Source organism: Amphiura filiformis, chromosome 17 (assembly GCF_039555335.1).
Source record: "Amphiura filiformis chromosome 17, Afil_fr2py, whole genome shotgun sequence".
Classification (NCBI taxonomy): domain Eukaryota; kingdom Metazoa; phylum Echinodermata; class Ophiuroidea; order Amphilepidida; family Amphiuridae; genus Amphiura; species Amphiura filiformis.
This window is the reverse complement of record NC_092644.1, coordinates 3,006,314-3,024,032: the sequence shown is the minus strand read 5'-3', so window position 1 is coordinate 3,024,032 and position 17,719 is coordinate 3,006,314. Positions and strand designations below refer to the sequence as shown.

The following is a 17,719-nucleotide window of genomic DNA, read 5'->3' as shown; positions in this document are numbered from 1 at the left end:
GGGTAGCACTTTACGGCACCACGTAGAGCAGGTCATGAATATTAATGAGGTTCTGTAAGCACTTGGTGTCGGGTTTAGCCAAGCTTTTCACGAGTTTCCACTGCGAGTTTTGCACTCATAGGCCTTCAAACACAAGGCCTATGGTGCAAGCCCCGGCCCCACACTTCACCAAAGAAGATGCGTTGCGAGACTAACAATGTTCCATAAGACACAGAACAACATGTCAGCTGTCAACATTCCAGACTACATCCATAGACCTTCCAGACTACTTCGTGGACAACATGAGGCCCGTACGCAGGGGGGGTGCGGGGGGTGCGAACGCACCTCCCCAAATTTGCTAAAGTATACAAAAAGTCCCAAAATTTAAGAATTTGCGAGCGTAGCGAGCAAAAAATTCAGGTTTTTTACGCTTTTTTGGTCAAAAAAGGTCCAAATTTGGGGGAAGAAAGTCCACTTTTCACAAAATCGCCCCCCCCGGGAAAAAAAGTCCACTTTTACAAAATCAGCACCACCCACAAAAAAAATCCTGCGTACGGGCCTGTCAGACCAGTCATATATATCAACATCCAAAGCACCACTGAACAGTATCGCTCATCATATTTTCCAAGAACTATCAGATGTTGGAACCTTCTTCCCAGCTCACTGGTTCAGACCGCAACACACACTGCTTTTCAATCTAGCCTTTGGAACTTAATCAGTGATGGCCAGGTGGAAGTCGGCAGACCACGAGATCCAGACATTAGGACACGAATTGGAAGCTGCAGTCAACAGCAGCAGCCCATCGTGATCTTCTAATTTTTCTGCTGTTCTGGTTTTTTATCCCGCACACCACTGTATTAAATATTGTCTGCACGATTCATTACGATGTGATCACCGGCGATGTCGCACTTTTCTTTGCACCCTGGACCATACAACCTATATTGGAGGGTTCTGTTCCAGTATTCCTGTAGATGTAGAACTTAAAAGTTGGCAACCACGAGAGTTACAAAATCTTTCAAAGACCCCCTTTGCAATAATTGTGTTCATCAAATTTACCCGGGGGGGGGGGGCACTCCCATTGTGGCCTGTAGGCCCCTACACCATCCGCGACCCGGGATCCGCGATAATCAACTTTTGAAAAGCACATAAAACAAGGATTTAACCACAGACCCTAGTGATTTAACCCTTGGCTAAAACAATATTAGTACCCTAAACAGGTGTTTTCACACCCTAAACAGGGATTTTATTCCTTGTATCAAATTTCATACCCTAAATTTCATTTCCGCGTATTAGCAATTGCAATTTTGCTACCCTTTTTTCCAATAGGCCCCTATTTCATGTTTTTGACACCTAAAACGCGTTACGCGCGTATCGTGCTTACCAAGGGCGTAAATCGGGTGGGGGACACGTCCCCCTCACTTTTTAAAGTGGGGGGGACACAATATCAAATGTCCCCCACTTTTTGGTCCCCACCCTAAAAAAAAGGAAAAGAGAGAAGAGAAAGGGAGAAAAAGAGAAGAGAAAAGGGAAAAAAAAAAAGAAGAGAAAGGTTAAATTGCATGTAAGCCCTAATTGAGTATGCCCATCACTGCCCATGCCTACAAAAACCGCACAGTCGGTTATATATAGGCCTGTGGTTATTTTAGGCATTGCGTGGGGGTGGGTCCATGGCCCATAAGCGTGTGAAAATTCCTGCGGGCCCGCCTATATGCAGGGCCTGTCACATTTTATCACCAAAACAATGATTTCAACATCAATCCATGCATGCTTTAGTAATTGTGAATCTCAAATCTCAAGTAAAAATTTGACAAAATGACTTCAATTGGACCTTCATTTTGTACAATTTTACAACGTCCAGACACCCCTACCCCTTGTGTGTATAGGCCTATTAACAAGTGGTCGCTTTCACTTCTACACCCGCAGGCGCGGATTCAGGGGGGCAGGTCTTACAGGCCTGAACATATCAGTGGCAGGCCCGTACGTAGGGGGGCTGCGGGGGTGCGACCGCACCTCCCCAAATTTGCAAAAGTATACAAAAAGTCTTTTTACGCCATTTTTGGGGAAAAGTCCACTTTTCATAAAATCGCCCCCACCCTAGAAAAAAAGTCCACTTTTTCAAAATCAGCACCCCCCAAAATCCATATCTTCAATATGAAAGGTCAAAATTTTCAATTGACCGTCGGCTTTTCCTCCCTGCTACATACACTTTAAGAATATATCATTAGATTTATATAATTTACTTCGAGGACTGTTATATATCAAAAATTTGAAAAATATCAAATTTTTATAATTTGTCATAAAATTTGTATTATATTGTGATTTTCAAAAAATGTAAATTATTTGATATCAGAAAGACATGCTTCGTATTCAGAATGCAATTCGATAGGTCCGAGGTGCTCTCATGTCCCACAAAAAATACTGTCGAAACGCAATAAACGCTCATTTTAGATCCCTTAAGGGTATAAAACGTTTTCATAACATTAACAATCATTTTTTGATAATCTACTGCTCAGCAAACAAAAAATGTTTTACAGAAAACGGTTAAATGTCGGGTTATATAAAGGGTACAGAAACGTTTTAATATCATTCCAGAAACATTTTTGAAAACTTGATACAAAACATTCTAAACAGAATGTTATTTTGGGGTTGAAAAAATATTTTGCGAAAAATGTTTGCCCAAAATATTTGCAATAACGTTTTGAAAACGTTTTCATCACCTTTATATAACCCGACATTTAAATGTTATTAAAACGTTTTACAAAAAAACATTTTAAGAATATTTCTTTGTTTGCTGAATGCAAATATTTTAACATAATGTTATTTAAGTGTTGACAAAATATTTGGCAAAAAATGTTGCAAAAATAGTTTACAATAACATTTTTGAAAACATTTTAAAAATGTTATTGTAGTGTGTTTTCATACAAAACGTTTTAAAACGTTTTCATGACCTTTATATAACCCGACATTTTAATGTTATTAAAACGTATTTATGTAAACCAAAAGCCAAAATATAACTTATTAAAAACGTTTTTAAAACGTTTGTGTTTGCTGGGTATTCATTTTCATTTTGAAAATATCATGGCCATAAACAAATTCCACATTTTGGACATCCCCCCCCCCCCCAGTTTATTTATTTATTATGTACGATATTTGTACTCAATTTCGATGCCATGCCTCGTGTTAAGAGTAGTATTGCGTACCAATCAAAGAAAATCAAAATAGTTGGCAGACTTCAAAAAATGGAATTTCTTCTTACTTTATATCAGGATGCAACTTTGGTCAAAGTCTACAAAAATCAAAATTATTTCATCACTGCACCTTCGTTACCATAGCAACGGCCAAAACATCAAAATGACCGGTTTTAGACTATTTCGGCACTTTTACAAGGCTAAAAAATAACAAGTTTCAGGATTCACCATATAAAGGAAAAATAGAAGTAAACCTTGAGAGTTCCACGACATAATTGGCAACATCTAAGCTTTCTAAAAATACAGTTGTTTTAACAAACAGTCTGTCCTACTTGGGATATTCCATTGTTTCAAATAGGGTGTTTTTCGTAATTTTTGACTTTCTGAAATATAGCAATATTCAATGAGCTGTAACCCCCAAAGTGGTGCTTTTTATATGTTATATTTTTCAGTGTGGCTGGACTAGATAGTACTGTACCCAAATAAATAAAAAAAAGTTATGGTAATTTTAATATAGACAAACAGTGTTGCCATAAAGATAGGTATTTTTCCATAAAATAAGAGTTAGACCAGGTTAAAAATGTTACCACACATGAAAGGAAACATTCTCACATAGTTTTTCTAGACCATTTTTTCATGAGCAACAAGAATTTATGAGGTAAAAATAAAAACCATGTATCCTGAGAACTTCCTATGAGGGCGCTTTATTCAAAATGGCTGCCAAAATCCAATGAAAAGCTACTATACGTTTAAAAAGGTCGCATAAAAGATAAAAGTGACTAGATTTCGGATTTGTATTGATGAAAGTAATATATAACTATGCCAAGGTATTAATAGAATGGTACCAACAGGTCACAGTTGGGAACGCTTTTCAAAATGGCCGCCAAAATCCAATGAAAAGCATATATATGGTTAAAATAGTCACTTATGAGGTATGATTGCAGTGGCGTAACGTCATAGGGGCACGGGGTTACATGGCCCCAATCGATCTGAATTTTAAGAATCCCAAAAACGGACTGCCACCCATATTGGTTGGTGCCTCCCATATGATAACTGGTGCTACGCCACTGTATATGCTTGACCAGATTTTGGTTAAGCATTGATAGCAGTAATGTAAATATACGTCAAGATATTAATAGGAAGGTGCCAGGAGGTCACAGCTGAGGGCACTTTTCAAAATGTCGGACCAACATAGTACACCGTTAAACTTAAAATAGTTACTTAAAAAGAGGTATAATTGACCAGATCTTGAATTAATATTGATCCCAGTACAGTAAAATTAAGTCAATGTAATAATAGGAAGATACTGGGGGGGTCACAGTTGAGGTTGCCTTTCAAAATGGCCACCAAAAAGAGCTGCATGATATCAGCCACAAAGCCACAGATAAAAGTGTTAAGAAAGAAAGTTGTCTTTGATAAGAGAATGTAATAGTTGTCTTTGATGAATCATTCAATAGTTGTCTTTAATCATTGTCACCTCTAAGCAAGTGTTTCAGAGTGCTATAGCGAGCTACAAAGTGCTATATAGCGAGTCAAGATGGCTAATATGATTACCAAATCTCCAAAATGACCACCAGAGAATTGTCCCTATGTATTGACTATTGACAAAGGGCAGGATATTTACTTCATACTCTTCTTGGTTTCACTGAATTCTTTTTATTGTGTGTTTATCTTCGAGATCACTCACATCGATATCACTACATTAAGAAAATTATTCTTCATTATCTAGCCTATCTGAAATCAAAGCGGCATATAGGTCATATATATCTTCTTTTGTGAAAACGTTGCATTCTCTGAAAAGAAGATAGCTGCACTTTGAGTCTGCTAAAACCTTTTCCTTCTTTGACACCAATAGACTGCTTTGTTCTCGATGTTGGTAAAGAAACTGTTGAAATCACAAGACAACTGTGATTACCTGCATGGCGATAACTTTGGATGTCATTATTGTCATACCTCTTGTTTGTCTCTCAACATACTTGATGCTTTATGTCAAGGAAAAATGCAACAATGATCAATTGTCTTGCATATAGGCCTACTGGCAAAAGCGAAATCCTAATACATGACTGGTAGGTGTAAATGTCCTGACTAAAGTCATCGGGTCAACGGCACATGCAATGCCAGTTGCCTCTGCTGTAACTTCAAGAAGCAAAGTTAAAAAGTGACACACTGGCCTATTCAAAACAACACGGACTAGACATCTGGTTTGAGAGTGGTAAATGGCTAATTTGTGTGTGCCTTTGATTTAAAAAGAAAAGGAACAAAAGAAAACTGAAACAAAAGAGCTGACAAAAATACAAGTTATGAAAAGTACAGAGAAGTAAAACTGAAATAAATATTGCTTTAAAATAAAGCTTCATCGACGAAACTGTGTAGTCTCTTTGTTGCGCTTGTTGGAATCTTTTTGCACATCGTATAGGCAAATTAATTTGTCACTTTTAAAACTGGACCTTCGTCTATTCAATTGCTTGTAATTTTTCTTCTTGAGGTCACATTGGATTCAATGTGGTGTCATAATGTGCAGGATTAGATAGTGCATCTATTACAAAAACCAATTTACCCCAATATGGTTAAGTTTTGAAATAATTGTGCTTATTTTTCCAAGTGTAACTTGGATCGGGGGGCTCTCAACTTTAGAACTGACGGGTATGTGCCTACCGGTGTCGCGAAGTAGGGGCCTATCGGTAACAAAGCGTTATTTTAAAAAGAGGGTCATTGGGTACAAACAAAATAAAAAGGGGTCATTGGGTATAATATTTTGAAAAAAAGGGGGTCATTGAGTATAAGATTTCAAAAAATGGGTCATCGGGTAGAAATTTTTGAAAAAAATGGAGCAAAATTTGAAAGTTTTGACATTATTTTGTTGCATTTTGATGACGTTCTTCTAGAAAAAAGGGGGGCATTGGGTAGCCGCAACCAAAAGGGGGGTCATCGGGTATGACTTTAAAAAAAAGGGGAATCATCGGGTATGACTTTTAAAAAAAGGGGGTCATCGGGTATTAGTCGACTTAAAAGAGGGTTGACAGGCACATACCGTCGCTTCCAAAGTTGAGTGGCCCCTGGGGTAAGGATACTTTCTTAGTGCAGTATATTTAGTTAATATGTTGCCCTTTGTGAACATAAATTATTCCTGTGGACATTTTAGTGGTCATCTTGACTTGGTGACTCGTTCTTTTGCACCCTCAAAACGATAACTATAATAGAGGTGACAATGATTAGACTACGATTACATCAAAGACAACTATTTCAATGTTTCAAATATTTTTTTCAATAACATTATCTGAGGCTTTGTGGCTGATTATACTGTACTTTGATAAATATTTATCCAAATTCAGTTCAATTATGCCTCTTAAGTGACGGTGTACCATATATATAAGCTTTTCATTGGATTTGGCAGCCATTTTGAATGCGTCCTCAACTGTGACCTCCTGGTAGCTACCTATTGAAATCTTAATTTAGCGTTACATTACTGTCATCAATACTTAAACCAAAATCTGGTCAATTATACCTCATAATTGACTATGGTAACCGTATAATGCTTTTCTTTGAATTTTGGTGGCCATTTTGAAAAGCGTCCCCAACTGTGACCTCCTGGTACCTTCTTATTAATATACCGACTTATTTATACATTACTTTCATAAATACAAATCCATAATCTAACAAATTCTATCTTTTATCCGCCTATTTTAAGAGCATAATTGCTTTTCATTGGATTTTGGCAGCCATTTTGAAAAAAAGCGCCCTCACAGGAAAGTTTTCAGGATACAGGATTTTTACCTTATACATTCTTGTTCCTCAGTTTCTCCTTTCATGTGTGGGACCTAGCTCATTTTTAACCTGGTCTATTTGGCCGTTTTTCAGCATAGCTGTATGATAGGAAATAACAAGATGAGCAACAGCTTCACTGAGAGACGTTTTTCTGGCAACACTGTCATTAAAATATTATCAAATCGTGTCTCACTTTACGGTGTATTGATGCCAATTTCTTTTGGTACATTATCAACTCTAATCAGGATTTTCAGTGAAAGTAAATGCTCAAAATCCATATTTTTCCACACTACCTTATAATGTCAACAATCCTAAAAGTTCAAAGTTTCTGGCAACACTGCTCTCCAGTAAAACAATTACCAGAACTTTTTTTTCTATAGATAGGTAGACCAATACCTTATCTACCTACCCTGCAAAAAATAATTTAAAAAAAGCACCACTTTGGAGGTTACGTCATTTTTAAAAAGATCATTTTTTTCATAATTAAATTAATGAAAAACACCCCTATTTTACAAAATGGTATCTACCATATTGAAATAATTAATTGTTTTGTTTACTTCATTTTTGGAAAGGACAAGGATGGATACTTCATTGTATGGGAGAAGATTAATTTAATTCACGTTCTTCATACAGAAATATGACCTAATATTTAAGCATTTTTCCAGTTGTGAAAAGGGTAAAAATAGTGAAAATTGGGTCAATTCATATTTTGGCCGTTACCATGGTAACCATAGATGAAGAGGTAAAATTTTAACCAAATTTATACATGTTGACTCAATGTCTAACCATGTGCAATGTATAAAGAAAATCGATTTTTTGAAGTCTGCCACCACATCTTTGATTTTTATACACAAGGTCTCTTAAGTTGTTTTGTGCAAAAGTTGTGATTTTGTCAACAATTACAATAATTATTGTTATGTTTTGGAAAAAAACATGTCGGTTAAAACACAATTTGAAAATCGGTCTAGTGTCACCAAAATTATTGTGAAGCGATTTCTCAATGATTACATAAATACTGTACCTTTGTCTTTCATACAACACATGTAAACATTATATCATACACATGATTACGTAACAGCATTAGCATAAAATCAATAGTCTAGGGACACTGCCAAATCACGCAAAAAGACGGGCCTTTTAAATTACAGAAAATACACGTGTTTACAATGTCCGAGAACAGCAAAAGTACAAGGTGCATATGGCTAGTTTTGGGCAGGAATAAACAGTAGGTCCTCAGTTTGCATTTGGTAAAATATGAGACTTGTCATTAAACTTTGGATTAATTCGTTTAGCAAAGATATCGTGAAATTTGAATTTCATTGTGGTATACCAGAACGAAATTACAACATTTTGTCTATGGAGCAGCGTAATACACATAATCATACATAACTCGCAAACGCAAAATCGGAATCAACTGAAATTTTGGGAATTAGCTTTTTTCGTGGATATCTACTGAAAAATGTCATAAAAAGAGGATGCTAGGATCACGAAATACTCCTTTAATGATAAGCATTAAAATATTAAGATAATGTTGTTGACTACACCCCCATTCCAAACTTTGTTCCTCTAGCATGGGTTCCCTTGGGGCAGTTATGTAGCGCAACACATGATTATATTTAGAGGTGGCGGGAGGGGACAAGGTGACTTTCGGAGGGGGTGGTAAAAAATTGGAAAATTGTCCAAAATGGGCAAAAAAATGCTTACAAATGTCGGCGGCAAGAACCAAGTGGGTGGGGTGGTGGGGGGGACAAGAGGGGGACAGATATGGGGCAGCTTACCACTTGTCCCCTCCTTGGCTATGCCACTCTTTATTTACTACATAGGGGGCAAGCAATATTTGGCATGCATTCAATTTGGACATTTACCCCCCCGCCCTCTAATTATCGCACATTCCGCTAGTCCTATTCTTTGACCGTCTTCCTGTTATTATCATTCCCTTTTACAGCTCTAAACTTGCTGGATACTAGAGCAGAAGAGAAGTCACATTCAACAGCCATGCGTGAACGAAAGAATATAAGGTGAAGACGTCGGTAGGCCTATAACCAAGGGGGGTGACACTAAATTCACGGTTGTTCTATTAGCAACGCAAAATCTATGAAAAATTCAGCTGGTTTACTAGCTAGAAAGTGAGGCCAGTTAACGATCCGTTATAGCTCGTTATGAATAATTCATGTTCGACCCCTTGGATCATGTTAATTGAGTTTGGCAAATAACAACGTTGTTAGTTTTGCGAACTTTGCCTGTTCAATGAGAGTATAGCGCGCCCCCAATACATCTGGGCACACACCAGGCGAAAACGATCCAGTTTAATGAAATGGCGGACGGGTATTCCCATCAGGCACCAGTGATATGTTTTTTCAAAGAAAGTCTACTAATTTAATATGAAATGACATTTTGCAATAGCAAAGTCAAAATTAGGCAAGGTGTGAAATACAAGTAGTATTTAAGTTATAATAACCTTTGATACCCGACCTGATCTTCCATCATGGCGCCCTATTCGTCTTATGTATTTCTATTATGCTCTCAAGTAAAATAAAATTACCAATCTGCACTGAGCAGACAGAATGTTACTTGGCTCCCAGCATGAATTATTGATTTTATACGGAGGTAAAGAAATGCACAGTGTATGTGCAAGCCGTACAACAAAGGCAACAATACTCCAAATATTTACGGTAAATCTGAATAGTGGTCAAATGTTGACATATCATGTGGTCGGTAAATCATGTGGCAACATTTTAAGATTTCAGGATTGTTTACTAGTTAATTGCCATTTGTACTCTTTATTTTTTACCTTTGTTAATTAACATATATTTTAAATGCTGATAAATCGTGGTTGCCTGCCCATGATATCTGTTAAATTCAATGTTTTATGAATATAATTCTACCACGCAGAGGGGGTGACGCAGCAGAATTTCACATCACCTGACTTAGCTAGATTTCGAAGCTCTGCTGTTCAAATTCATGTAAATTTCAAAGTTTATACATTTAATATATTTAATATGATACTAATTTATTGTTATAACCAACTGGTACACGAAATATACTAGCTTATTACCTATACAGAAAGGTGATTATCAGCCTTCACTCAGCAAATTGACATGCCCGGCATATGCAGCCATTCTCCGTCTGGATAACATGACTGTCGCCCTCAATACGTCTGGGCACAAATTTAAATAACAATACGCTATTTACATATCAATGCGGCCTCATGCTAATTAAAGCTGCCCCATCCAGGAGTTCATCTATGCTATAACTTCCGAACGACGGCTGTTTAAACCAAACTGCACTATTTTTCAAAATACTTATTGGCCTACACTTTAAGGATTTACGGTCAAATGCAATTAAATTAAATTTTATTTTATTTAATTTACGGTACTATGATTGTCAATAAGTAAAAAGTACTTGATGTTTTATGTAATATTTGATGTTATAAAAATCACCAAAACTCCCGCAGCAACATTAATGTAGAATATCTACGTTACGCGTATTTTGCATTAAAATGCAAAAGCAAAAATTATGCTAAAGTTCCGTGGAAGCTCGTGCAGAACGGTACGTAATCTTGGAAGTTGCTGCCATACAGGTGAGGATTTGTACATGTGTGAAGGAACTGGACAAACTCTAACTGAATAGGAAGACGCTTTCTCAAAAGCTTCCATTATATCCTAATGGCCAAAAAGTAGCCTTGCCGGGGAGGCACTATACATTACGTGATGGACACCATGCACATATATGGACTCTCGAAACGCACCCTAAACGAGTATTACTCAGCGCGTGCAAAACATACCTTAAACAAGTATTTTGCCATCTTTTGACACTAAGAAAGTAAAAATTCATGTTCAGGTTCTTGTTTATAAATAGTTTAATGTTTCTTAATGTTTTACCCTACAATTTGTTCTGATAGAAGCCAAACATAGCCTATTTCACCCTTGTTTTTGCCATTAAACTTTGGTACCCTAAGCAAGCATTTTGCTTGGAAAAGTATACCCTTTTTCCTGATTTTTGGCGTTTTTGACACCCTAAACAGTTAACAGCGCTGTGCTTGCCCAATGCTGAAAACAACCCTTTTTACTTGTTTTTTTAAACGAACGTGTCCACCTTGAAATACAAGTGCTCCCCTCGAACTGAGCCTCGAGAACCAGAGAGTCGACCAAATATGTATGTTGGTACCCGGGGTTGGTACCAGGACAAAAAATGAAAGAACTCGAAAGACGAAAAAAATGTCATTGTGGTTGAAAATATTGTAATCCCAAATCAAGAAGAAAATACATTTTAAATTGAGAAATATTCATCACCTGAGAGTTTTAGTTTGTTTCTTTGTTTGTTTACAAAATTAAAAGTAACAAACAAACAAACAAAACAGATACTGAAACGATATTTTCAACCAAACCCGTTATGTGTGTGCGTGTTTTATTGAGTCCGTGTGCTTTATTGGATTCTGTGTCTTCAAATCATTTCCTATATGCAGCTCATGAATACTGTTTGATCAGGTTTAATGGAATCTGAAACAATTTATTAAATATTCAGAGCTACATATACGAAATGAGATGACGTCATTCATATGAATATTCATGAGGTAACGTCATTGTTCTGAATATTCATGAGTTGACGTCATTCAATATGAATATTCATGAGGTGACGTTTTTGATTATGAATATTCATGAGGTGACGTGATTGATTATGAATATTCATGAGGTGACGTGATTGATTATGAATATTCTTGAGGTGACGTGATTGATTATGAATATTCTTGAGGTGACGTGATTGATTATGAATATTCTTGAGATGACGTCATTGATTATGAATATTCATGAGATGACGTTGTTGATTATGGATATTCATGAGGTGACGGCATTCATTATAAATATTCATGAGGTGACGTCATTCATTATAAATATTCATAAGGTGACGTCATTGATTATGAATATTCATGTGACGCGATTGATTATGAATATTCATGAGGTGACGTGATTGATTATGAATATTCTTGAGATGATGGCATTGATTATGAATATTCATGAGATGACGTGATTGATTATGAATATTCATGAGATGACGTGATTGATTATGAATATTCATGAGGTGACGTCATTGATTATGAATATTCATGAGGTGACGTCATTGATTATGAATATTCATGAGGTGACGTCATTGATTATGAATATTCATGAGATGACGTCATCTCATGAATATTCATCCTAGAGCTCTTTTCGTGTTCGTTCGCGACCTTCAATGGACAACAAAAGGTTAGCATGCCCTTGCCTTTTCTTCTGCATGCTTCCTACCTTTGCTTTACTTTGCTATACTTACTATAATAGGTTGTAGGCTATTCCATCAGCCCTCCAGTTCCTAATCGCCACTCTGTAGTTACCCAACGTTCTCGAAGATTGCAAGTCAATCGCGTTCCACCTGTTACGGCTATGCCTTGCGGCATTGCTAACAGACGGGGCAATGGGGGCAATAGTTTGTGACCTGAAAGGCTGTTGGAGCAGTCTTGAAAGGTCATAAAATATTGCTATCTAATGGGTAGTCCATTACCCATGGCGGATGAAAGGATGATCCTTCAACGGCAGAAGGGCGGAAGAGGAGGACTCCCAACGGCCAATGGACAACTGATGGTAGGAGTTGCGACCACCATCAATATCTAGCAATTGAAAAACAAATATGATGGCAAAAACTATTAACGCCAGGGTGAAAGTCCCTGCTAATTGTCCTGAAGAAGAAGCCACTTCACCACTGTGTGGTGAAAGAGATGACGTTGCTACCTCAAAGCCGTACGGAAGGGTACCAATTGATGGTGGTGGAATTGAAGCGGAGGGAAAACAAGCTTATCAAGCTTTCTGAAATGCAAGAGAGCTGTGAACATTGCTACTATGAATACTAGGACACTACAAAGCCCACATAAACAAATCAAATTATGTGCACTGGTCCAGGACAACAAACTAGATGTTATTGTCGTCCAAGAGCACAGAACAGTCCATGATGACCAACTTCAATACGAAAATCTCATTGAAGGATTCCAGCTTATAACTAGCTCTGCATGGAGAAACAGCATGGGTGCAGCAGTCGGTGGAGTTGGAGTTCTACTGAGTAATTTTGCCAGAAAAGTTTTAGTATCTGTATGCTACATATCACCAAGAATACTTAAAGTCACACTTAATGGCAACCCACAGACTACAATCATAGTGACATACTCTCCAACAAATGCCGCTGATGAAGATGATGTTACAGACTTTTACAATCAACTGACTAAAGCAACCAGGGAAGTACCTGCACACAACTTTCTTATAGTAATTGGATATTTCAATGCAAGAGTTGGACATGACATAGCAAAGTTTTCTTATCACGAAACTACAAACAGAAATGGTGAACTTATGCTAGATTATACTCTAGAAAACAACCTTGTTGTTACCAATACCATATTTCAGAAGAGGGCAACAAAATTATGGACATGTGAGCTGCCAAGTGGGTAGAGCACTATGTCTATGTAGGCCTACTAGTCAGGAAGAAATGGAGGAATAGCGTGATCAATTCTGAGGCCTATAACTCATTTGCCAGCATAGGATCAGATCACAGAATCGTAACTTTAATGCTCTGCGTGCTAGCCATGCGCTGCAACGAAAAAAGTTGAAGTTTTGAAATATTTTCGCAAAATATCAAGGGCTATCTGAAGAACTACTGGACCAAAACTAGGCTTGTTGCTACTCATTTTAATGCATTTTTCATTCTTTTTCCAAATATGGTCATGAAAATTTACATTACTGAAATTTTTGAATTTTAAAAAAATTTGAAACTTGTCGTCTGCAGTCGACACCCGCGTGAAGAGAGTTAACAGCCAATATAAGGCTTAGTCTCCGAGCAAATGGCAAATCACCTCCAAAGAGAGTAAAATATAACTGGAACAAACTTGCTTCTGATCCAGATCTGCAGGAAAACTATGCAATTGAAGTGCGAAATAGATTCACTGCACTAACAGAGGAAGACGATGGTACTGACTAATCCACAAGATATAGCTATCTCATACAAGCTAACAAGGAAACTGCTGCAAAGTTGTTACCACGTGTCCAAAAGAAGACAAATCAAAATGCGCTTTGCTATGACGTGAGAGTCGAGAAAGCAAGACATCATCTGAAGGAGGCACATGTCATAGAGAATGACAAGACAAGCTGTTATGCATTTGAGCAGAGCAAAAGAACCCTTGATGATGCATATGAAGAGGCAAATTCTGATTATCTAGAGAAGAAGCTCAATGACTTTGAAGAGGCCAACCTCAGTTATAAGCACCGGATGCCGTGGGACCTTGTAAACGAGATCAGTGGTAGAAAAAAGTCAAGAAATGGAAGGTTAAAGGGGGATGCTAAAGAAGACAGGATCCAAAGCTGGTTCAATCACTTTCAGGAACTTCTTGGAGAACCTCCAGTTGTAACTGATGAAGATGAAGATATACCCACAATCTTCGGAGAACTACCAATCAGAACTAATCCCTTTGACAAAGAAGAATATCAAAAGGCAAAGGAGGCCATTAAGGAAGGGAAAAGTTTTGGTAAAGATGGAATTCCTCCAGAAGTCATAAAAAGATGCAACCTGGATGAAATTATCCTTGACTTCTGCAACAAAGCATTTGTTAGCAACGAAAAACCTGATCAGTGGTCTATAATGAACCTTATCCATGTACCAAAAAGTGGGGATCTCAGCAACACTGCAAACTACAGAGGTATAAGCCTAAGCTCTATTGTAGCAAAAACCTACAATCGCATGCTGCTTGAAAGGATAAGACCACATATGGACAGCAAACTCAGACCAAACCAATGCGGATTTAGAGAAAACAGATCTACTGTGTGCCAGATTCTTGCACTTAGAAGAATAATAGAAGGAATTCAGGACAAAAATCTCACTGCAGTAATGACATTTATTGATTTTAAGAAAGCATTCGATACAATACATAGAGGGGAAATGGTCAAAATACTCAAGGCATATGGACTACCCACCATAATTGTGAAAGCCATAGAAGACACCTACCAGAACACAAGAGCAAAAGTTGTGACTTCTGATGGAGAAACAGAGGAATTCAACATCCTTGCAGGAGTTCTTCAAGGGGACACTCTTGCTCCTTATCTTTTTACCTAGCCGGGACACCGGCTAGGTCTTGTGATGCTATCGGATCTTTCTTCGTCTTCTTTCTTCTGGCAACAAATTTCAAAATGCTTCTTCTCCTACATGTTACATCCTACAATGACGTCACTTGCACATATGCATCGGCTATATCCAGTGTCTATAGGATATTCACAAATTTGGGGTCAAAGGTCATTAAGGGTTCATTTCCGGTATAAAACCAAATATCTTCAAAATGCTTCTTCTGCCACAAATTTCATAGTACGATAATGTCACTTACACATATGCATCGGCTATTACAGGTACACAAAAGTTATTCTCCGATTTTGGGTCAAAGGTCATTTAGGGGGTCATTTCCGGTCTGAAAGCTAAAAATATTCAAAAAATCACTGTTGTTACAAATTACATAGCAGAGTGTTGTCATTAGCACACATGCATTGTTACTAACCAGGGTCTTTGGGGTGTCTACAGTTTTGGGGTCAAAGGTCATTAAGGGGTCGCTTCCGGTAAAAAACCAAAAATCATCAAATATGTTCATTTTTTTTTATCTCAAAACGTAACCAGACCAGAGTGACATAAACTTCATATATGCATTAGTGTTACCCGATGTATGTACGGTATTTTTATTTTTTTGGTCAAAGGTCATTTAGACGTCATTTCCGGTTTTAAGCTAAATAACTTTAAGAATTTTTATCTCCATAACTAAGCATAGTAGATTTTTTAAATTTAAACTGTAACAATGCATTTTCTTGGTGTATATGAGGTTTTTTTATATTGGGGTCAAAGGTCATTAAGGAGGTCAAAACGTCAAATTTGCATTTTTTTTAAAATTAAAAAGTAGCTGTATCTCAGCCTATATGGAACACAGATAAAGCCCCTACATGCTACAGTGATGCACCATTGGTGTGAGATGTCCATAATAGCCGGTCAAAGGTCAAACTTTAAGTTAAGACTGGCATTTCCGGCCCCGGCTAGGTCCAGATCTGTAACCAGATCTAGTTATAATTGTGTTAGACTATTGCATGAGATCTGCTATAGATGGTAGAGAAGAGAATCTAGGCTTTACAGCAAATCCCAGACGCAGTAGAAGGGTTGGACCGCTATGTGTTACTGACTTGGACTTTGCTGACGATATACCATTAATATCTGATACTGCCAGTCAAGCTCAGGAGCTACTGGAAAGGATAGAGAAAGCTGCTTTACAAGTAGGTCTGCACATGAATACCAAAAAGACTAAATGCATGGTATTCAAACAACAGACTGAAGTTGATGTAAGAACTGCAGATGGAACCAGTTTGGAAGTGGTAAAAGACTTCAAATACCTTGGAGCTTGGATCAAAAGCAGCGAGCAGGACATCAAAACAAGGAAAGCACTGGCATGGAGGGCATGTAATAAGCTCACTAAAATCTGGAAATCCCATCTTCCAAGGCAGATTAAAGTCAAGCTATTCCAAGCAACAGTAGAAAGCATCCTGCTCTATGGTTCAGAAACATGGACAGTGACAACCAAGATCCGCAAGTTGTTGGATGGCTATTGGCTCTTGATATAAGCTGAAGGACACATACCACAAATAAAGAACTGTATAGAGAACTCCCAAAGGTAACTGATAAAATCAGGAAAAGGAGACTTCAATTTGCTGGTCACTGTTTAAGAAGTACAGGGCAGGTGGTGTCAGACCTGTTGTGAGTGTTGTGAGACCCAGTCACGGCAAAAGAAGTGTGGGGCGACCGTGCAAGACCTATGTAGATCTTCTGTGTGAGGACACTGGACAGGAACCAAACGAAATCCGGAGCTGCATGCAGGACAGACACGTCTGGAGAGCCATCGTAGGAGTCCGATAGAAGTCGACCGAGTGAGTGAGTGAGGGCCATTGAAATTGTTTATTTGCATAATAAATACAATTATTGATCACGCTCAAATTCTAAGCTCTTACGGTAACATATTGATCTAAAATATTTTTTATTTTTAGTCCAAATATTTCTCATGATGTTGATATACATATGAATTGTAATATCACAATTTACTAATATATAATAAAGAAGCGGCCTGATGTTATCCATATGAGCCATTCCATGTCAACTCCAGGGATGTGCACCGCAGCACATCTTCAATTTTTTTCTTTGGTGATGGTAGATATTGATGAGAAAGTAAAATTCTGAAAATTTGAGCTTCATACTCCATTTCGTTTTCCCGTGGCATCAATTTGAAATTTAGGGGGGTCAGCGTAAAAAATGTGTCGCAACGCGAAAGACGATGTTTGGAGGTCCATAAATGTATAAAGAGAACCATTTAAAACTTTGAAAAGTATGTATCCTGAGGTACTTTTTGTGTAGAATTCAGAAAACATGTAACTCCTTTACTTTAAAGGATATAGGGCCCTCAAAATGCAACTTCGTCCATCCAGGACCAACTTCAGGGTGTCAGAACTCCAAAAGTAAAAATATATTTAGTGTCCATTTTTTTGCCAGTCAGAGCCCTTTGGTAGGACATTACTCTTATCCCATGTTGAGCCTATTCTATTTGAATACTTTTAGCTGAGATATTATCCATGCACAACTCCAATTGTACATTTTTTGTACATTTTGATCCCCCTGAAAACCAATGTCAGACATTTTGCCCCACCATCAACTTCGGGTATTTTAAAAATATGTTCTTGGACAACATTTCTGAGATATAG

The 17,719-nt window shown here is 37.6% G+C and overlaps 1 protein-coding gene across 1 annotated transcript; it reads left to right on the top strand.

The window, feature by feature from the left end:
* The first annotated feature begins 12,802 nt into the window (after positions 1 to 12,802).
* LOC140138319 (uncharacterized) lies at positions 12,803 to 15,056 on the top strand. The gene is made up of 2 exons (XM_072160228.1): positions 12,803 to 13,394; positions 13,957 to 15,056. The coding sequence occupies exons 1-2, from the start codon at positions 12,803 to 12,805 to the stop codon at positions 15,054 to 15,056; spliced, it is 1,692 nt and encodes a 563-aa protein (XP_072016329.1).
* The last annotated feature ends 2,663 nt before the right edge of the window (positions 15,057 to 17,719 follow it).